Genomic DNA, 23,484 nt, shown 5'->3' with positions numbered 1-23,484 from the left:
ATACCCAGTGGTTCTCTGGATAAAGGTAATATGAACATAAGTGAGACGGTGCAGACATGGACAAATCCATAGCATGCTTGATTTATGCAAAGGTTTTAATGTTTTCTTAGAAAAGTCATCCCTCAGACTGTATTAACACATTTAGCTAACTAACTGGCTTACCGTTTATTATTTCAGTGTCGGCTACAATTTTTAGCCGTCAATTAGGCTTCCAGGCAATTAAAAAAAAAAAGAACTAAGCTGAACAGTGAAAATGAAAACTTACTCAGATGGTTAGCTAATGGAACATTATGATTTGTCCACCACAAGTGCAGTTTACTCTGGACAGCCAAGAAATTAAAACCACCTGGCTAATACTGGTCCCCTTTGTGCCATCAAAACACTTCAAATCTATGGAGGCAGGTTCACAAGACCTTTGAAGCTGTGCTCTGGTATCAGGCACAAAGACATCTGTAAAATTAGTCCTAAAAGTAGCGAGGTGGGACCTCATGGATCAAAGTTGTTTACCCTACACATACTTTGGTCGGATGAAGATCTGGGGAATATGGAGACCAAATTAAACACTTTGCCATGTTCCACAAACCATTCCTGAACAATGAAGCATTACCCTGCTGAAAGAGGCCACTACCATTTGGAAATACCTTTGACAAAAAGTGCTAAGGTGTGAATGTGCAATGTGTTAGAGTATCTGAGACTCGGATCCAAGCTCTGAGACCTCAGGTGCCCCTTTTCCACCAGAAAGAACCGGGTGCTGGATCAGAGCTAGTGCTGGTTCAAAGTTGGTTCCACTGGCGAACCTTCTAAGAACCGGATTGCCTTTCCATCGGCTAGAGAGCCATCACAGTGCCGAGTCTGACGTCACTGTATACGTGTCACGTTACACAGCAACGTTAGCGCTGCAGCGGCAAACACAAACACATCAACAATGGTGGATGTTGCTTTACTGTTAATGCTCATGGCTTTGTGAACCTACATTAGCATCCAAACGCTGCTAATCCAACGTGTACGTGCAGCTCCATGTAATCTGTATAAACGGAGGTTGTAATCGAGAAAATACATAACGTTATTTTATCATTAACACAGAAAAAAGTTAGCCTTAGCATGTAGCTAACTACTATCATGGGTGCTGATAATGTATCATATTGCGGTAAAGTAAAAGTGTATTAAACATTAGTATACATAAGGTACATTATCAAAGACGCTAACAGTAGCCCCGCCCACAGCCCCTGATGCAAGCGGTTCTTAAGTCTAGACCAGCAACGTTTTGGTGCTACTTAAGAACCACTTTCCCTGGTTCAGAGCCGGTGCTTTGGCTGTCGAAAAAGAAAGAACTGGTTCTGAATTAGGCTCCGAACCAGCACTCAAACTGCCTCGGTGGAAAAGGGGCAAGGGTTGCGTATGATTTGCCGCACCATTGAGCATGTTAACACGACACTTTGAGGAGGTTCATCATGAAAGTGTCACTGCTGTAGAGTTCCTTATTTGGACTTACATATGCACTTTTTCAAACACTCAAGGGATGCCCCAGCAACAAGCCTGAAGAAGAGCAGTGTGTTATTGCCACGCAGACCTCGCCGTGGGAAATACAGGCTTCTTGTTGCCAAACTAGTTAAGATTAAGAGCTCCATCTCAATCCCAGTGGACGCAGAACAAAACTTTGCACTCTTACACTTGTACAAGTACTAGAAAGTCAGGCAGTATGGCAGAGTCCTTAATGTATAGGCTTTTTTAAGGTGTAAAACTTCACCACAGCATCAAAGACGTTTTTGTTAGGTTCATAAAGAGCCCCAGCGGCCCAGAAAAGATGCATTACATTTTTCCACATCATTTGCACGGCCAGCACAGCAAGCATAATCATTTGCAGAGGGGATATATACAGCAGTTCATGACAGATATTACATTTCCCCCAAACCAAGACAGATCGATAAACATTTAAAATCCTTACAGACTATTTGGGAATGTGGTTATGGTTTCAGGAGCCTTGTTTGCCACAATAACAAATGTAATAAGATAACAAAACCTCAGAGTAGCCAAATCTAAAGCCAAACATAAATGCTGTCATGCATTTTCTTACACATTCCACAAGGAAATAAAAACACCACCATGAGGCAGTACATGTTTAGATCAGGACACATAAACGTACCTCAGGAAGAGTGAAAGACTCATCAGCTTGTTTGAGCTCAGCTTCAGGACCACGCAGTGTCTGTAAAAACAGAGCGGCCTTCCGTTTGCGTTCGGCTTGCAGCTGCTTCTCCTTCCACTCTTTGGAGGCCTGAGCCAACTTCTCGCGTGCTGCAGCTGCCAAACGGTCCTCTAGCTTCTGCTTGGCTGTGTTGGAGGAAAAAATAAAAATCAAAAAATGTATAGCATAAGAGGTTTACAAGTGCTAGTAATGTGTAATTAAGAAGTAGCTTCTGGGTAGAAGGCTGGTTTTTTTTTTTAAACCACATATAGAAAAGAAATCTAAAATAAAAAAAAAACATAAGAATAAACTGCATCCTCAAAACTCAATTAGAATGGAAGTTTACAACAAGGAAAATGTACTGATATACTTAAAAGCATGTTGCATAAGCCAGACGTCTAATTGTTTCTCTACAGTGAATGATATTTTTCATTTCCCCAATTTGCATTCACCTGATCATCACACCTAAATGAAAATATTACCCAAATCTGTGCCATAAAATCTGAGATGCCTGGTTGTCTAGAATAACTTTATTGTATGTTTTAGCATTAAAAATTCCCTTCAGTGGAACTAAGGGTCTCAACCGAGTTGTAGCATCCGGACTCCTGTCCATAAAGTGAGGTCAATGAAGACATGTCATGGACAGCAATGTTTTGACCTAAACAGAGCCCTGACCTTAACAACACTGACCATCTTGGGGATAAACAGGAATATTATTAGAACTTATAACTAAAAAGCATATATGGGGTGATAAAGTATAAGGTATCCACAAACTTTGGGCCATACTGTGAATGTTCCCTTCACTGATTACCTGTAATTCCCTGAATCTCTACAAAGAAAACGTGCTTCAAGACACTCCTCGGCACTGATACCAAATGGTTTAATAAAGATTTTGTCATTCTGGGGCTGTTTTTTTGCTGGGGGTCTGGGAGCTGTAGTGAAGAGTCATGGCATCATGAATTCCGTCAAATTCCAGTGTATTTGAGCCTAAAACCAGATTACGTCCGACACAAAACTAAGACTTCTTTAAAGAAACAAAATCAATGTTTTGCAGTGAGTCCTTCAGTCTCCAGATTTACACCCTTCCGATTATGTGGTCTGAATTGAAGAAGGAAGTCCGAGTGCACAAACCTCAGACTATACAGCTGCTTAAAATATTAAGTAGTTCCGCATGGAGTAGTGGAGCATCTACAAGTGTATCCAACCTTGTTAGGCATTACAGGTCTGAGATTCAGTGCTGTTGTTCTTTCATTTAAGAGTCCTGATCATTTCTTAAAAAAAAAAAAAAAAAAAAGTTCATAGCCAAAGAGCCTGAATTACAGTATTAGGGTGATGGCAATAATAGCAGAACAGTTCAAAGAGATGTTATAAATAGTGCTTAAACCAAATTGATAGGAGGATGGAAGCTGTCCATAACGATTTTTCCTGCTTCCATTTGCATTCTCAGAACATTTAGACCATGCGCAGAACAGATTGCAGCAAATGATGTTCTTACCATGCCTTGGGAGAAAGGTGTACGAAACCAGGTGGTAACAGCCGACGCAAAGTATACTTTCAACCTGACGGTTGAATAAATTTACATACGAGTGAGTGAAGTGAAGATGTGTTTTTCCAGAAGTTGTGTAATTCTTTGTATTTAAAATTGTTGAGCTGAAGGTAGCTCTTTCTACACTGATTGATTCACTTGCCGATGGTACGTAGTCTAATTGCCATGAAGCAATGTTGAGCACTAAGGATTTTAAGCGATGCTGAAATCTTATTATGAAGATTCTTCTTCTTCTTATGCTCTAATGATGAGTTTCTGCTAGTGAGAATGTAATTCTCAGTGCTATATTTTTTTTTACCAGTGTAATGGAAGTGTTAATTTCCCATATGGTGATCTAAGCTACCAGTAACTACAATAGTTCACTTACCTTCAAAACATTAACAGATGTTACAACTAGGCTAATGTGAGAATTATACGCATTACACAACTGTATCAGTATATTAGTAACAGCATGGATAAGACAGACTCTTAGACACCAGACATCCTTCTCTGAATTTATTACCAAGTGAAGAGCTGATACGGTTACAGATACCACTGAATGGGTCTTTTAAAAACTGGGCACCTAAGCAAATACAAGCTGGAGCTGAAGGTTAAATTTCTAAATTAAACTGAAGTTTAACGGCTCAATTTAGCTTGAGTGGGAAGGGCATTTGTTCTCCACTCTGTTTCTTGAAAATTGCGAGAAAACAAGTGATTACACAAGGACGGCAAAACACCGTGCTTATCCGTTTGGGCTAACAATAGGCTTCCAACCATTCAGCAATATATAAAACACAGTGGGAACAATACAGGTGAGCAAAAACTCTCACACATGCAGCTGAGAAGAAGAACAGAAAAGGAAAAGTTTGGGTAAACGGACAAAGGTATAGGAAAACAAGAAGAATGACTCGCTCAAACATTCCTCTAGATGGGTAGCAATTTTTAAAGACATAAAAAACAGCCTTTTTTTGTCTTTAAAGGTGGGGTGCACGCTGTTTGAGAAATACTTCAGAAAACTGAGTCAGGCCGACAAACAAAACAAGCGTGTAGCCAATTAGCAGAAAGGGGCATGTCTTGTCAATATGCGGCGGAGAGAGTGGTCAGTGCGCATGTGTGACATTAGCAGAAAGGGGCGTGTCTCGTCAATATGCGGCGGAGAGAGTGGTCAGTGCGCATGTGTGACATTAGCAGAAAGCGATTGAAAGATTGACATGGCGGATAAAAACGACAGGCGCAAAAACGCATACGATAAGGCAAGAAGTAGGACCCGTGTTAATATAGGATCAGCTTTCCAGTGCTGGAGAGAACTGAACGGCTTCCGCGTGAAACGGAGCTAAACCTTTCACGGTACAACACACAGTTCTACAAAAACACATCTGTATTACCATAGTATTACTCATTGAGTTCATTTATTGATAAAAATATCCCCTCGGCCAGCTGCCCCAGCAGGTTCCGCCATAATAGTTGCCTGGGTTACGTACGTATGTGTGGGGCGGAGCTATCAATACAGGGGTGACACCCATTTGGGTTAGGGGCGTGTTTGTTTTGGTGATTTCAAATGTCAACATTGGTTTTCAAACAACGTGCACGCCACCTTTAACAAAGTCTGTGGTAAATGACAGAGTGTTTGTTGTTATTACTAATTTCTGATGGCTTTTTCATTTTGTCATTTTTTTTTTGTGGGGCATATTGCCATTAATATGGTGTTGGTCAAATCTTTGAGGCTATTACAGCTTGCCCCCTTCTTTAAAAGGCTTTCCAGTAGATATTGGTATGTAGCTGTTGGGATTTTGTGCTCATTTAGCTATCAGAGCTTTAGCAAGTCCAGGCAGCGGGGTTGAGGTCGGGGCTCTGTGCAGACCACTCATTTTCTTCCACAGTTGATTTTATTTTTATTTAATCTTTATTTTCCCAAGAAGTCTCGAGATCATATTGTTTTTCAAGACTGACTGGCCAAAAAGGTACACAATCACTGAGTAAAAATCACATCAACTTTGCCAATCCATGACCATATGAATTTTGGCTTGGTATAAATCATGGAATCTTGGTGCACAGGGACATAGTCATGTTGGAACAGGTCTGAACCCCTTGGTGCCTTTCCATTAAAGGAAAACGGTGAAAAATATTTCGAAATGTTGTCCTCAATAAAAGCCATAGCTATATCTTAATAATATTCACGTGGAGTGATAGGAGAGAGTATATTAGCTCAGTAAAACACAGGTCAATGACTGCCCAACGTTTATTGAGGGCAGAAACATTACATTACCCAACACTTAGTAACCTAGTAACTAAGTAAGAGGCAAATATATTAGGCCTAATTTCACCAGAAAAGGAAAGCTAAAAAGAATGAGCGACACAAAGGCACTACCCCTAACATGCTACAGAACATTTTGTGGATAGTAGAGGAGCAAATCCAGCTGTAGACATTTATCAGGATGCCTATGGGACTGTTTGATCAAATAAATCCCAACACTATTTTTGGTTCTGACGATATGTCCTGACTTCCTGTGCATGAAGGGTAACCAAATTCAGCACAGGTACTATTAAGTATTGCATGGCTTGTTTGGAAGTAGAAACAGAAAAAAGCATTAATTACTACGAGTAATTTGTTGAGCTCACTGTCTGGTGTAAAGGTGCTATATAGCCTGGAGATCAGCTGACCTTTACAAATGAGCTGAGACAAAAGAAACCATTTACTCCTTGTGCTCGGCGGGACATAAACGTATGCACATAACGTATTTACAGTTAGAGGCGCTCACTCAGGTAGAATGAATGTACACAATAACATGCAAATTGTTTTGCATGCTGAGTTAGAGCAGTATCAGAGCTGAAGAAAAATGACAAGAGGACGGACGTTTTTGGGAAGATGGCAGACTATGGTACGTTTTGTCTTCATCAAGGATTCCTACTTTCTGTCAACTTGCTCCATTTTTAGCTTTTTTTCCTTTATTAAATATATAACAGACTATTTAAGGTGACTTATGCTCCTTGGTCCGAGCGGCTGCAGCCTGCTACATGCAGTGGAAGGATTCAGACTATAGTCTTATGCTGATATTTGAAACAAAGCAAGATCCCAAAAGGCACAGACCTAGAAATGATCATAAATAACATGCATGTCAAGAAATACTTGAAAGGTGGAGGAGAAGTTCTTAAATATATAAAGCATATTTCTTAAGAGGGTAAATTCAGTGTCTATCCTCATAACATTAGAAGGCCAAATTGAGCGTTTAGTGATGCAAATTCAAAAGTTATGTCATTACTTAGTCAGGGAAAGTTATGCATATTCAAAGAAGGGTTAAGCACCTGCTTAAATAAATTTTCTGGGCTTCCCAATCAGATTATGCAAATGAAATTTGCAGGCTTCCAATTCAGATTATGCAAATGTTTTCCATCTTTCGGTTGCCAGGTTTTTCTTGACCAGAGTTTCTGAGATGGTTTTTTTTTCCCCAGCAGTGTCTAGACCACCACTTTTAAGTATAAGCACTTTGTCTGATAGTAAACACAGACTTAAGGAGCAGATCATATATATATATATATATATATATATATATATATATATATATATATATATATATATATACACACACACACACACACACACACACACACACACATACATATAGCAATAGAAAATAGCAAATATTCGAACAAACTATCAGTAGCAGTCTATTATAAAGAAAACATATGGCTAGGTAAGTAATACTCTTTTTAATGATCACAAATTACTGCAAATTTGCACAAGTAAACTGTCCCCCTAAATGAATGCGTTCATGAGATTCTAAGTCGCGGTCATGAACACAATCTTTGATCAGACTATCAAACTTTTAAATTCTAATTTTCATTTGCTGACTTCATTAATTCGGTATGTTTGCCTTTAAGAAAACCTATCCACGGGTTTAAAGTATCAGCTGACCGAGCATTCATTCTTTTTCGAGCTTATTTATAGCCATTATAAAGCCGTCAATTTGGTTACAACAAACTGTCAGACAGCACTGATGTCTGTACATGAGTCTGAAATCTTAATACGCACTACTCGAGTAGATCTAAACTCTGAATATTGTCCTGAGAAAAGTACACACACTCTCACATACTATGTGTTTGGGAAGTAAAGAAGCAAAAGCATATATAAGAGACAGGAGAACGGAAAAGGGTTCTTGGCTCAATCCAGGCACTGGTAATCACACCATGGTTCTGTGATCCTTTCACAGCCCATTGATACAGATTAGGAAGCTTCAGGCCAATCGATAGTCCCTCAGAGTATCCCAGCATGATGTTGACTGAAGTCTCGGCTGTGCTGTCAACTATTCCACTTCCCTGGAGCTGTAGTCACTTTTTTTGCGCTAATTGAACAATCATTTCTCCACCTAACAGCTCACAGGCTGAACTATATTTTTGAATGTCCTGAAATCTGTTCAGGTCAAAAGGAAAAACAATTAGAAATAGAGTTAAAAATTTTATGAACTACTGGATGGGTGAAGCTCTATCATTCCCTGCACACAAATATAACTAGAGAATGATATCTAGAGTAAGAAGAATGATAACTAGAGAATGGACAAGCAATAAGGATCTGAGCGACTGTGACCAGGGCCAAATTTTGATGGATAAACGGAGCACTTTTACAATATGTGGACAGCCAGATGCATGTCTGTCAATAACCTGGGGAATAGATGGCACCACAATGCACTATGGGAAGAAGGCAAGCTGGAGAAGGCAATGATATGCTCTGGCAAATGTTCTGCTGGGAAACCTTGGGAACTGGTCATGTGGATGTGACACAAAACCTACTTAGCTGGAGAAGGCAATGTAATGCTCTGGCAAATGTTCTGCTGGGAAACCTTGGGAACTGGTCATGTGGATGTGACACATACCACCTACCTAAACTGGTTCAGCAGAATAATGCATCCTGGCACATTGCAAAACTTATTCAGGTATGGTTTAAGTTACATGACAAAAGTTCAAGGTATTGACTTGGCTTTCTAATTCCCAATATCTCAGTTCAAGCATCTGGTCTGATCCATGGAAGCCCCAACTAGCAACTTATATGACTCTGCTGCTAGTCTTGGTGCACAAACCACAGCAGACCTTCAAAAGGTCTTGTGGAGTCCATGTTTCGACGGGTCAGTAGTCAAATGCCCATATTCTTAAAATCATGTTAAAAGGAATAGATAAATATGTCCAATTATTTCCACTCTGGCTTAATTTTGTTTGTCATATGGAGTTGAAAGGCTCCCAGCTGTTCTGTTTTTACAGTGTGATTGAAAACCATGGCAAATTTATGCTTGACGGATTTGCATTTACGTAAAAGGGCTGCCACCAAAACGGTATAATCACAGCAATAATCATAGATATGGAAATATCTGTAACTGCTCTCTTATCACAGACCTTATTCAGATGACACCTCATGTGGAAAGCATAAAGTAACCACTATCATCAGCTAAATAGCTAAAATGTTAGAATGTCCTGGATGTCAATCCAGTTGAGACTCTTTGGCAAGACTTCTCCACACCTATCATATCTAGAGGAACTTGCAGTAATCACAGCCAGAGGTGAATCCATCAGGTATTGACTCACCATTGGTGAATACTTATGCAGCAAACAAATGCCTGCTTCTTTCTTTATTTGCCCTTTGTTTCAGGATGCCAAATATTTTTGCACCTTTAAATGTCTGAATCACAATTAAACCAATTATTCCACTTAAAGGTTAATTAAATAAGAAAACCTTTTCAGTAACCATTAATCTTGTATCTCGTTTCCTTGTTTACACCCACACGGTATCTGAATATGAATGAAATATATTGGACATTTGAAAAATTACAGTATTTCTCAAGAGTACTAAATCTAAGAAAGGTTAAAAGGCCTCGTTCATTATGGAGAAATTGTCGGTGAGGCACACTGCGCATTACTGTGTGACCTACATGAGCTCATGAGGGAAAATGATCCCAGAATAAATTGGTATGAATGATGAGCATAGCTCATTCCGCAGTGAGGAAGCGTGGACGAGTCTTTCTCCTCCCTTAATCTGTAGACAGACCTGCACTTAATTACACAGGATGGACATGAATCACTAGTCTACCAATGGTCAGGTCACATTACAAGCTTGCTCTTTGACATTTTATTTAATGCTCTGTCGGTCACGGGAACATGACAGGAAGCAGGTCGTCGTCTACGATAAAGTGACTCTCAAATAAGAGTGTGCTCAATATCCACTTCACGCAACTAATTTTTCTTTTCTTTTGTTCTTTAGTAACCCTAATCGCTTTACTAATTTATTCTTCAGTCTTTATCGTTGCAAATGATGTAGATTATAGTAGCGATGCATTTATATTGATCTATTAACCGTACTCATTAACTTATATATAAATAATGTTCTAGTACCAACATCTGGTACCATGTGACACTAAGCAACACAAGCCTGATGTACATCACTATAATGAAAAGACGACACAAAATGACAGCAGGATCGACACATTTCTAGACTGTACATTGCTCTTTGAAAACAGTTCAGTTCAGCGAGCACTAAACTCCAAGACATTTCAAGCCATCCGTTTACATTTTCACTGCACCTTTCACTCATTTTTAATGAGAACACTCACTGATACTGTGCTCTTGATTAAAAATGCTGCTTAAATAGCATCATTATAAACATAAAACAAAAAAAAAAGCTGGATAAAATGTACTGTGAAGTCCTTGATATCACACTTAATATCAAGTCGGTTAGTCGTAGATCAGTATCTATGTGGAGTTTTCAGGTAGTTCTAGCTGAACATGCAAGTCATTTTCCTAGAACAGTAATTCATTACGGAGAATTAGATTATGCTCGACAACCTCCCTGAACCTTTTCTGCATTGTCTGAGAAAAGCAGTGTCTGTGATTAAAAAAAAATGAGGTGAAGCTCATATAACATCTTGGTCAGAAATAATAGAATGCTGCGAATCATACCTGGATGAAAGTGTGATCTTGGGTTTTCATTAAAAAGAAATCAAGCATTGAAAGATTAAAAAAAATCTTGAGGGTCAAGTCTCCGACAGCTATTAGGCCGACAGCACCATGTTGCATCATTCGTTTCTGCTTCCAGACACTACTATTCAACATGCAGGGTTAGACATTTTCTCTGAATTAGACATTCTCTGAAATCACTTTTTGCTAAAAAATGATTGCGCGCACAACAAAATTTCTCTTCGATTTCCTTGTCCCACATAAATTGTGTGGAGCCCAAGAACATAGGTGAGGTTAAGAGATTTGTGAGGTACGTCTCGTCTAAAGACACGTTTTTCTTCACAATCAACTTGGAAAGTACGGCTGTTTATTTCCCGGGAGGTATAAAATAAAAAAAGAAAAAAGGTAAAGCTGTTTTTTCAATCATGTATACTTTCCCTGAGCTGTTCTTTTATTTAATATACTGGAAAAAAAAATTTACTACCCATTGAATTTACTAAATAAACTCAATATCAATATCTCTTCAGGTAATACAAGCTAGTTAGCCAGTCAGCAATACTGCAGATGTACGGCCTCGAACGCTTGGCGATACTCCATATCGGAATAATCGTACTAACGTCTGAGAGATTTGGAAGTTACAGGACTATACGTGTGAGGATTCCTCTAGATAAAAGGTGTAATTTGTGCCACTCATCTGCATTTGATTGTGCAGTTTACACACCATTATGTCAACAGATTAGAGGGAAATGTGTTGGTAAATGTGCAGTGTGTGTCAGACAACTGTGTAGTGGGAGCAGTTTAGCAATTCCAAACACCTGGCCTTCCAGATACACAAACTAAAAAGGTATCAAGAAAATACTTCGTTTAACATGTCCATTAAGAGGACATTTAGCAGTAGAAATGCTGTACTTATCTGCTCTGGCATCTTAGTGGATGCAGAAAAAGAAAAAAAAACACATACTACCTCAATCATTTCTTAGGTGAGATTGTTTTAAAACGTACTTTTGTTCCATTCCTTTCCTTTTAATAGCTGCTGCTGTTGATTCTGAAATGGTTGCCAGGTATATGTTCCAAAAGCAGTTCAGTACTTACAATATATACCTTTCAAATGAAATAAAAACATACATGCTGTATATTACCGAATATTTATAATAAATAAATAGCGTACAATACAATAGCAGTGCCAATACCGCTAGCAAGAAAATCCTTGAGGCAGAGTACTGATGTTTTTTTTAGTGGCTCACACAACTAAGGTTCATGAATTCAAAAGTCAAGGTCTTGAGATGGTGTAAAGTGAAAATAATGTCCATGGATCGTGCCATTTACTCTGACTCATATCCTAGTCGGTGCTGAAAAATAATACTACCAACACCATGCTTCTCTGTCGTTATGAGCCACAGTTATACAAATTTAGTAGCTATTAGAGCAAATCGTATCAAGGAGCCAAAAACCGTGAATGTTACTGTTACACTGCAGAAATTTTGCAATACATTTTAAATTGGGCTGTATTTCCAAGAGAGTTTTTGCAAACTGTGTGTCTGTGTGTGTGTGTATGTGTGTCTCTGTGTGTGTGGGAGCGTGCATTACAGTTACCCCACCTTGCTTGGCCTCCAACTCTTCCTGCGAAAGAGTTGGCTTTTTCTCCTCAGGCTGTGGAGGAGGAGCCTCACTTTGTTGCTCCACCCCAGCCATGCTCTGCTCCGCCCCCACCTGTTGTTCCTCTCTCGCCCTGTCCTCGTCCGAGTCATCGTCCAGACGCACACGGTTTTTTTCCAGAGGCAGAAAGTCATTCTCTTTGGACTTGATCGCAAAGCAGATGGGTGCAAAGGATGCTGGGAAAGAAAGACAAGGAGAGGTTGGAAGTGAATTCTGATCTGTTCCACTTAGTTACAGCCATTAACCTTTCCCTCGGGGCCGGAAATGCGGCTAGCACGTATGGTCATTAGGGTTAAAGACAGGATCATTACAGCCTAGACACACCAGAACAAGCGTTAACGCTCCGCAATGCTGCTCAGCTCACAACTTCACCCGTTTTTTTTTTTTTTTTTATTCAATTCTGAATAGCGGTTTGGTCCCAGAGGTCAAGTCCACAGAGACACATGTCCCGTACTTACCTTTAATTAGTTTGCCCTCATTAGACTCCTTTTCAGAGGCACAGTTTGCAGTGCTGCCACCCTTATGGACTGCAGAGGCCTGAAAGAAAACCAGAGAGTCAAGAGTCATGCACTCCATCTGCAAAATGACCCCACAGTACAAATAACAGAAAAGCTTGTTGGACAGAAAAGAAAAAGCAGAAAAGCCTGTGACTAACCTAACAGATCCACGTGTAAGGCTCCTTTTGTTTGTAAGCAATATTACACAAGCAAGAACGAGGACCTACAAAATATTGGTTATTATTAATATTTTATTTGGTGTAGTCATGAACCTGAAGGCTGAGTGCTACGGCTAATCACAGCTGTGACGGTATTCATGTATAAATTGCGTTCGCTAGATTTCTAAACATCAGTCCCTTAAACGAAAAAAAATTATATTGAGTAAATGACATTTCCTACACAGTATGGCTAATCGCTCTGTTTATTTTTGCTCTGCTAGCAAAAATAGACCTTGACAAAGCTACTCTCAAGTTACAGCCTATTGGCTCACATCCTGTTAAAGGTTGTTTTAATAAAATTGGTTTCCCTTCTGACTTGATCCTTCACAGTTTAAGATAAAAATATAAACATGAAAAATGTACCACTTGCCATGTGTGCTGATGATGTCAGTGATACTGTAGTAACCGGTTCAAACTAGTAAGTGGTATTTTAGCCACAGACACAAACAGTGAAAAGTCCCGGTGTGGTAAGACTAAATATAAGAGCTCATGGAAGGCCAACTTATCAAAACAGTGGACTAAAACTAACCGCTGGTCATTTTTCACACTGGCCGACGTTGGGAACTTACACCTAGGTTAGTTCAGGAATGCGTTAGCAGTAAAAGCAAGGATTTATTGAGAAACTAAAGAATTACAGAAAAATAAGGTAGACTTAAGCAGATTTGCACTCAATTAAAGCAAAAAACCTTGATCTTTTCTGCAGTGTCTTGACTAGATAATAGACTGATCGATTAATAGACTGATAATAAATCAAGCATAAATAAATAAATAAAATAACAAATTACTTTTTGACCTACACAGTTTCCTCTGACATCTATGTATATTTGATTTTTGGCTATGCAACAGACGGTCTGCTACTGGCTATTTATTCCACAGCACTGTGATTTCTCAAAGCTGATTGGCCGACAGTGTTGATAAATCTTCTATAACAGTTGCTTGATATTAGCTCTGTTTTCTGTCAGGTGATGTGTGTTGTGTATTTTATGTTGTGTCTAATGGGCAGAGGGAAAGCATTCAGACACAACAAAGACTTCAATACAGAGTAGTTTTGTCTTATTAACTTAAAAAAGCAAGGCTGCTGAGGGAACGACTTTTTATAGCTTCTATAATTCGAGTGATAAAAGGACCCAAGTTGTTTCGTGGGACATGTGATAGGTTGTTCTTAAATTAACAGAATCTTTTAATTGATGGTTTGGTAATTGCTGTGGTATCAGCGGATGAAAACTCGTGCTATAATAATCAAAGTTGGGGCCAGTAACAGTAACTCTAGTTTCTATCGGCAAGGATGCTTTTCGTGCAAGAAAGGCGTCATGTGATGTTTTATTACCAACTTGAACATTAGATGACCTCCCATGTGCGTACCATAGCTAAGTTCAGCGGATCACAAGCTGTTGGTGATCAGGTGTGTGAAATCCCAGCTGTTAATTATGTAAATTATGCGACAGTCACTTTGAGGCGAACTAACCAAAGAACTGCCTGGCAAATAAAAATAAACATCTATCTTCAATACAGCCTAGCTATAAGATGAAAACTGGTGTGGTGGCTGAGAATTAAGGCACGTGCTAAGGTGGTTGCTTATTTCCTTACTGCTTTATTGATATAGCCACTCGATCTCTGTGAACATCATGTTGACAACATTAATACTAGATTAGTTTGTAACCTAGATTCCAGACATACTGTAGATCCTAAACATACAAAGTGTAGTAAAACCTTTCCTGCCAAGCGAGCTGCATAGAAGCTACATTTCTATTATATTTGGTTAACCTTCCTGCCCAAGTGGCAGAGATGACAAGTAGGTGGTTCCCCATATGAGCCTGGATACTCACAAGGTCCCTGAAGGAGCTTTACCTTGTCATTGTAACATCTGACCCAGCTCAATAGGGATCTAAACCTACAATATTTCTGTAGAGCTGCTTTGTGACTCTGATTACAAAAGCACTACACTGGGGGTGTACAATTTTATCTGGAAAGGGCCGGTGTGGGTGCAGGATTTCATTCCAAAGAAGCAGAAACCACACCTGAGTCTATTGAAAAGTCAAGATCAACTGATTGGTGGAATCAGATGTGGCTCCTGCTTGACTGGAATGAAAAGCTGCTTCAATACGACACCTCTGAGGTACATAACTGAAACTGAACTGAATAAAGGTGCATATTATAAAACATTTTTCTGGTGGATTTCTTGTGGCAACTTCAGAATTGTCTCATACAATTAGACGTTTCGGGACTTTTTTTTTATTTATGCAAAAAGTAGTTTTTCTTTCATATAATTTCTCTCATATTGCTAGCACAAGGCATGATCGATGATGTAAATGAATCTCCAATTACAGAGAAGTAGCTAGCTAAGTACTGTAACAGAGACTAAGGAACAACTAAGGGATAGGTTTAGGATAATTATATAACACAGGTTACAAGGTAAATTGTCCTGGATTCCTGGGCTACTAAAATAAAATACTAAACTGTAGGCTCTGCATGGTAAAAACAAAAGATGATTAGCGTGGATTAAACCATACTACATATCTATCAAACGGTATCCATCCTTTTGAAATGATTTGCATTTAAATGTTGCACTGGGCTTCTTGGTAAACCAGCGAAAGGATCTTATTGCTGCGGCCCGGGTTCGAATTCTCAGGCAGGGAGCAAACCCTGTCACTGAAGAGTTAACTCTCAGTGCCGGTCCCAAGCCCAGATAAAATGGGAGGTTGCGTGGGGATGGGTATCTGGTGTAAAACCTGTACTAAATCAAATATGCGGACCAGATGAATCGCCGTGGCGACCCCAAACAGGAATCAGCCGAAACAACTACAACAAATGTTCTTGCACTGTATTGTTGCACCAATTGTTCCAACCACTGTATAAATCAGACTCCTCTTCGGAGCGATGAAAAAGGGTATTACACACTGAACACTGAAAGAAAGACAAGCACAAGGTCGTTTAACTGTACACTTAATAAGAACCAGGCATAAACGCCAAACTGCAATTATCTCGGGTGGTACAAAATCACAAATTGTTCATCCAGTGTATATCCAATGCACAAGGGCAAAGAAAGAGAGCTACTCAAAGAGTAGGAGGTAGAAGAGCATGAGTCAGAGTAGCAGCTCGAAGTTACATCACTAATTGAAATTTTTAAACATTTTAGCCTTCTGAAAGCGAAGTGTCGGCGAGCATTCAGCACAAGAGTGAGTAATACGAAGGATCGCAAGGCCGATCCTGCCTAGAAAGAGGTGTATGTACAGGAAATTATATCTAACAACAGAAATAGTGAGGTTGACATTAAAAAAAAATAAATAAATAAATAAATAAAAAGACAGGGTCAGGAAGTACATTCTTTAACACCTTACAAGCAGAGCTATCTGCTCAGAATTATAGAGGCACTTTAGAGCTGCTGATCGTTCGGTTCCGCCTTGTTGCACGTTACTGCAAAAGACGAGCCTTTTATTTCATACTACTTGCATGTGAATTTTCAAAGTGCATGCTGTTCTTATACATCACTAAGTTAATATCACAGTGTGGTACTTTTAGATATTGTATATCCTAATGAAAGCACAGTGCTACGTAAAAAGCGTCCGTTCATGTTTAGGGGAGGAAAGGAATTTGGTTGGGGGAAAAAAGAAGAATGCAGCACAAATGCATGGCCGCGTAAATATACGTGTTTACCTTCAGATTAATATAAACATGCACTGGTGCTGTGACTCGGACAAACTTTGTTTATCCTCGAAACTCTTAACCCTGTGGCGGTTAGAACGATCATGAATTTGAATATTAACCAACACCACAACTGCACGTTGTCTTAAGAGCTTATGCTGTTTGATATTTTAGTTAATTTTTTCCTCCCTCAATACATCTTAAACATATTTGGTGCGTCCAAAACGAACACATGCATCATCGCCGTTGCCAACAGGAGGAAGGATTAACTGCAGTAATGAGCAAATAGGGGAAAAAAGGGACAAGGAAGAGTGTGATTAGAGACACTACATAAAAAAGAACTGGTGGAGTGGGGAAAGAAACGGAAACAAGACAGAAAGGAAGATGAGGAGTAGATTGTAAGAGGTAGTGAAGGCGGAAAAAAAAGGGAGGTTGAGAATAAGAGACGGTCTCAGCATGAACGAAGCCTTAGTAGCTCCCCTGAGGACAAACACAGTAAGGGGTGATAAATGCAGCCATGTTGAAGGACTAAAAGTGACACACTCCATTGCACTAGGTTCTTGGAAGGGATATGTGTGTGCTGTATAGATGGGGCAAACAAGAACAAGAGACAGTGCAGCTAACTGGGGTATATAGTAAAAAAAAAAAAAAGACAGGCTAGAATTTAGAAGTAGAGGATGTTCAGATAGGCAGAAGGCATGTTTTTAAACTAAAGAGGCAATGCTGAGCACAGTGACCAGTTCAAAACCTGTAGTCCATCCACCCCAAGACTTGACTTGTACATTCTGACTTGCTTCACTGCTCAGCTCGATTGTATAGAGTGGTTATTTGACCTACGGTAGGCTTCCGGTCAGGTCAAACCATTCGAGTATCCTCTCTTATCAACAAGGTGTTTTCGCTGCCACTCACCGGATATCTTTTGTTCTTCGCACCATTTTCTTTAAAGGTTGGGTGCACGATGTTTGAAAGCCAATGTTGACATTTGAAATCACCAAAACAAACATGCCCTAACCCAAATGGGTGTCACCCCTGTTTTGATAGCTCCACCCACACATACGCAACCCAGGGAACTATTATGGCGGAACCTGTTGGGGCAGCTGGCCGAAGGGTTATTTTTATCAGAAAATGAACTTAATGAGTAATACTATGGTAATACAAATGTGTGTTGTGAAAGGTGAAGCTCCGTTTCACACGGAAGACGACGTTCAACACCTAGAACCCGAGGCAGAGGTAACAACAGGTATCTGCCATGTCAATGTTTCAATCGCTTTCGGCTAATGTCAGACATGCGCACTGAACGCTCTCTCCGCAGCATACTGACAAGACACGCCCCTTTCTGCTCGTTAGTCGCCCCGACTCAGTTTTCTGAAGCATTTCCTCAAACATCGTGCACCGCGCCTTCAATTCAGAAACTCCCAAACGAGGTACTAGATTTTACTCAAACCAGCCCATCTGGCGCCAACAACCGTGGAGATACTTCGGAAACAGTGGCGCCAACAAAGACGTATATATCAAGACATTAAACAAAAACTACAATCATCATGCCTCATGCCAGAATTCAGCCCCAGCGACATGTGGTGAGCTTTCCCCGGTCGCCAAACATATTTACACACATCGATCAATTAAAATGATAAAATGAACAACCTTCAGACGGAAACATGTTAATGACAAATATGGCACAGTAAGACAGGAGGGTGTTCCAGCAAATCAGAAGAGACACTGACACGTTAATTGTTGTTTGATGTGCTTCGCAGGTCTTTCACTTTAAAAACTGAATGCTGCCACCCACTGTGTCAAAGTCTATTACAGTCGTCTCGGTTGATTGACTTCCCACCCACACTTAGAAACAGCAGTACATTCAAACCTTTTCTACATTCAAACTCATTTATTTCCTTTCTTTTTTTATTTTGAAACCATCATCAGATGCCCCCTGGTGGAGGTTTACAGGCTGTTATCTTCATTTTAATTTGAATTAAAAAAAAAAAATCAAATCAAATAAAATAGAAGTATGATATGTTTTTTTTTAAAAAGTTACAGACTTCTTTTGCATGTGCTCCCACTGGCAGGTCTGTCATCTTTCTAAAATCTAAATGCGAACTCGACTTTTTACACCATTGCAACTAATTAGATTGGAAACTGACTGCTTTCGTTTCGTTTTCACGCTTGCTAATAAGCTGCAGTGTCAGAAGGTAAGCAGAAAAAGAGATATATGCAGCATTGTTTCTTCAGAGACAGGGAGAAGGAGGGAGGGAGAGAGAGAGAGAGAGAGAGAGGGAGAGAGAGAGAGAGAGAGAGAGAGAGAGAGAGAGAGAAATGAAGAAATGAGAGCTTGTCTTTCTTCTTACTGCAATGCAAACCAACCTCTCTGTCTATTTATTTCCATCTATGTTGGCATCTCTTATCCTTCTCTGCCTCCAACTCTCCTGCCCTCACTCTCTCTCCTATATTTTCTGTCTACCTCTCCTGCTCTCTGCACTCTATCCATTCATCTCTCCTGTTCTCTCTCTCCCTCTCTCTCTCACAGTGTCTCTCGTTCTGCCTTTAAAGCTACCTACTCTCTTTCTCGGTCTCGCATTCGGTCTCTCTGTCCCCCCAGTCTGTCTTTTTCCGTCTATCTGTGCTTCTCCTGCTGTCTCTCTGACCCTCAAGGTCTCTCTCGCTCTTTCTTTCTTCTGCTTGGTCTCACTGACACTTTTATACTCTCTCAATCTTTCCTTTCCTTTGAACTGCTTTCCCTCAAACTCTGTTTCTCTTTATGACTCAGTCAGTCTCACTACTCTCTCTTTCTCTCCCCCTTCAACACTTTCACACTCATTTAGTTACTCCCCTCCACCCTAGGAGGCTGTAGCAATCGATACACAAACCTACATGACGTTCTGCTTCTGAACAGAACCATGGGTGTCACGTTTTATGTCTTGAAAGTCACCATTACCACAGTGAGAAATCCCACAGGACTCGGTTTGTGTGGGTATTTACATAGCGTCGCTCATCCCAGGTTTGAAATGTCTAACACCACTTGACCTGCACCATCATGTGGTGTTACTTTGACCCATAAAAAGGAGCAATCTGACTTTCTGCTTATACCGTGAGTATCTTTATACAGCAAACGCTGTAGACGGAATATTTTAGATATACAACCATATGTTACGCAGTATTATCATTTCCTTTTTTAGCCAGGAGTGAGGAAACATTGTGAGAAAATCATCCGGCAGTGACTTGGTAATTAAAGAGGAGGGGAACAAGGGGCACGGTAGACAGAGTGCGTTGCAATGCTCACAGCTCACTAACTTCTGTAGATAAACAATTTTTTTCCCTTTTCCTTCTCTCTAAATTGTTACCACAGTATGAAATCTGAGATTTTATTCGATCAGCAACCAGTACAACTTAAAAATTAAACTGGACCGGCTGAGGAGGGACCTCGAAGCTGGTGATTTGAGACTTGATTTGGACCTTGTAAGTAACCTGAATACAAGGCTTAATTTACAGAAACCCCTTTGGATGTGTTTAGCTGATGAAAGACTTTTGTCCGAAATATCTTGTAACATCCTGCTTCGGGGTAAACTGTCAGAGAAGTCGGAAGATTTCATGTTGAAAATCCATCATCCATGATTAGTTCTTACTTAAAGTACAACTCTTCCCATTCCGAACACTGAAATTAAATCAAGTCCCTAGTCGTTGTGAATTCAGTTTACAAAAACAAATACTTCCTCGTGATCTATGTTACTACTATAGACAGAACAACTGCATTGAACTATAAAAACAGAGGTATTCGTTCACGTTACATTTACGCCATTTGGCAGCTCATCCTTATCCAGAGCGACTTACATTTTTTATCTCGTTTTATACAGCTCAGCGGTGGCAGCGTTGTAGACCGGGGATAGATTCGAGCTCACGACCTTCCGATCAGTTGCCCAATATCTTAACCACTAAGCTACAAAGTTAGGAAGAGACCAGAGAAACAACGGAACAACATGTGGAAAAGCCACAGAGACAACAACCAGAGCTCAGCACAAAACCCTGGACAGATGGGCCTAAATAATGACGCTAAATCTTCAAACATTTTACCGTTAAAAAACAAATAAATAAAACATAACAGGAATTTAAACATAGTTTCGTTTAATATGCTGAAATCACATTGGAGCTACGTGAGTAAAAAAAAAAAAAAAAAAAAAAAAAAATACCCAAAAATGTTATGTACTATAATACTGCAAAGTGCACATAATACTTAACTGATGAGTAATTGATTAATTAACACACACACCATATTTTTTTATTAATATTATTGTCGGTATTAGTAATATTAGTACTAATGGCTATTAATTTGGAAGCAATAAACAGGAGTAAAAGTTGAAGTCAAAATAAAAGATGTAGAAGAAAATTACCATACAACAATGAAGAAACGTTTTGTATGGTCATAGAATTAACAAGAAAATGACCAAAGAACCTACCTTGGTAAATAGGATCATGGCTTAATATAAGTAGACGTAGCAGTAAGAGTAGCAGCAGCAGTAGTAGTAGTGTTCGAGGCAGCAGTAGTAGCAGTAATACTAACAGCAGTTAAATTATTCATGTGGTAGAAAGGTTCAGTTGTGTAAATGAGATAAATGAGATAAAGTCGTTTTGGATGTGGAGCGTCTGCCAAATGCTGTAAAAGTAAATGATGTAAATGACCCAAATCCCATTGAGTAAAGTCTTTTAAATCCTGCCAGTAATAAAATAGTGTCAATTATGAAAGACAACGTGAAAGCCCAATACACACGGACTAAACACTATTAAAACCAAGCAGGTTCAAGGTGGAATAGTAATAATAAGAGTATTCTTGGAGAGACACGATCTGTCTAACCTCTCAAAATCTAGTTCTAATTTAGTTCTAAAGTTTTCACTAGGGGGATCTATTCCCAAATCTGTCTGAGCTACGTCAAACTGTGCACCTGAAACTTATCAAACGCTTTCTTGGGTTTGATACTTCTTAACAGTAAGATGATCCCTTTGGAACAACAATAAAAAAAAAAAAAAATAATAATAATAAAGATGGTCTTCTTGATGCATCGAGACAGCAATTAAGTTTGTGAGCTGATGAATGCAGCGTATTAAACAGGCAACGTGACATTTAGGAAGTTAATGTGAATTCCAAAATTTATAACAAGTATATGGGTTGAATGATGTGACAGAAAGAAGCAGAGGGACATTAAGGACATTTAAAGGTCATAAACAGCGTTTAAAAATGGACAAATTACAGATACAAGAAAATTATTATTCATGCAACATCTCGGAACATGTAACACGCCAAACGATGAGGCGTCAGTCTGCATACGGCAGCAGAAGACCACATTAAAGTCCACTCCTGTCAGCCAAGAACAGAAACGTGAGACTACAGCGAGAACAAGCTCACCAAAAAATATACGGCTGAAGATTAAAAAAAGCAAAGCCTGGAAATTTTTCCAATCTTTAACAGCCTGGTTCAGCCTATCCGCCCTTAGGTTTGGCATGTTTGAGATGATTTCCCACAGACCGTATTTGTAAAGAGTGGTTATTGTAGCTATGGCAACTTTCCTGTCAGCTTAATCTAGTCTGGCCATTCTTCTCTGATCTTTCATTAACAAGGCGTTTCCAGCCGCAGGACCGTCGATCACTGAATGCTTCTTGGTCTAAATCTGTGTAAAATGGAAAAAACTGATGTGTATGATAATCCCAGGAAAATATCATGAGCAGTTTCTGAAAGGCTTAAACCAGCCCGTTCTTGGCAACACCAGATCAGTGAGATCTTTCATATGTTATGAACACTAACTGAAGCTCTTGACCTCCATCTGTACGTTTTGGTGCATTGCACTGCCTCAACATACTCCGGTAAGTTTGGTAATATGCACAAGCATGGAAAATCTATCCATGCTGGACATGTTCCTTCAACATATATGTGCCAGACCTTATAAACTTTGACCTCGAGAACCAAACATTGAGCTGTTTTATTGAGATAATGTAGGATCTGTGTATTCTACTTCTACTGATTTTCAGACTACACAAACTACCAGTTTTTACAGTTATATTTCGGTTAAGTTAGCCATTAAAAAACGGGATTGGAAGGAATAAAGAGAGACGTTAATTGTAAAACACTTTACAGAGCGTGTACTCTTTTTGGTAAGTCCCCAAATGTACACAAAGCAGAATTAAAAGCTTGAATGTTCCACTACTGAAAGCAGGTGAGAGTTCAGTATTGAATCCAGACTGTAATTAAGAATGAGTACAAAGTTTTACGACCTGCATAATTTACAGGTCATAGCAATTACTTTATGTCACCTAAAATTGATTTTCAACTCAAGATGAAAGCCTAAATCTGAATAATACATTTCATTCTGCGGAGGCATCGCGCTTTCGGAGTGGGAACGCTAATGGGACCCTATATAAGATTTGGTTCAAAGGGAATAAAGGGAGTAAAAAAAAATTATATTAATGATAAAAAAAAGAAATAAATTGTGGTCGCATCATTTGCATCGTTTGCAGTTGGTGGAAAGCCAGAGAAATCTGAATCAATAGCGTATTCTCTGAAGTGGCTCACAGTAAGCCTTCAAAACAGCAACAAATGAATAATTTCGCACGCTCATTTTCACTCTCAACAAGCCAAGTGTTCATAAAAACAGACTTATGGGGATAGAAAAGCTGAAACATTATATTAAAACATGGCCGTCTGATATTAAACCATACCCAAGACATTTTGGCTAACTCACCCGTGCCAAGCTGAAATCTTTAACATTGAGGGTCAAAGCAGAAATACACACACATCTCAAATTCAAACAAAACTCGTTCAAGCTACACCTGAGTGCACCGTGAATT

The 23,484-nt window shown here is 39.4% G+C and overlaps 1 protein-coding gene across 1 annotated transcript in view; it reads right to left on the bottom strand.

Moving 5' to 3' along the window:
• Positions 1-23,484, bottom strand: part of sfswap (splicing factor SWAP) — a 93,983-nt gene that overhangs the window by 39,121 nt on the left and 31,378 nt on the right. Inside the window, exons 11-13 of the mRNA XM_060890278.1 lie at positions 12,758-12,836; positions 12,242-12,475; positions 2,144-2,328 (exon numbers count right to left, since the gene is read on the bottom strand). Coding sequence (XP_060746261.1) covers positions 2,144-2,328; positions 12,242-12,475; positions 12,758-12,836 — 498 coding nt within the window. The remainder of the gene's footprint in view (positions 1-2,143; positions 2,329-12,241; positions 12,476-12,757; positions 12,837-23,484) is intronic.

The sequence above is a fragment of the Tachysurus vachellii genome, chromosome 17 (genome assembly GCF_030014155.1).
Source record: "Tachysurus vachellii isolate PV-2020 chromosome 17, HZAU_Pvac_v1, whole genome shotgun sequence".
Taxonomy (NCBI): domain Eukaryota; kingdom Metazoa; phylum Chordata; class Actinopteri; order Siluriformes; family Bagridae; genus Tachysurus; species Tachysurus vachellii.
This window is presented reverse-complemented; position numbering and strand designations above follow the sequence as displayed.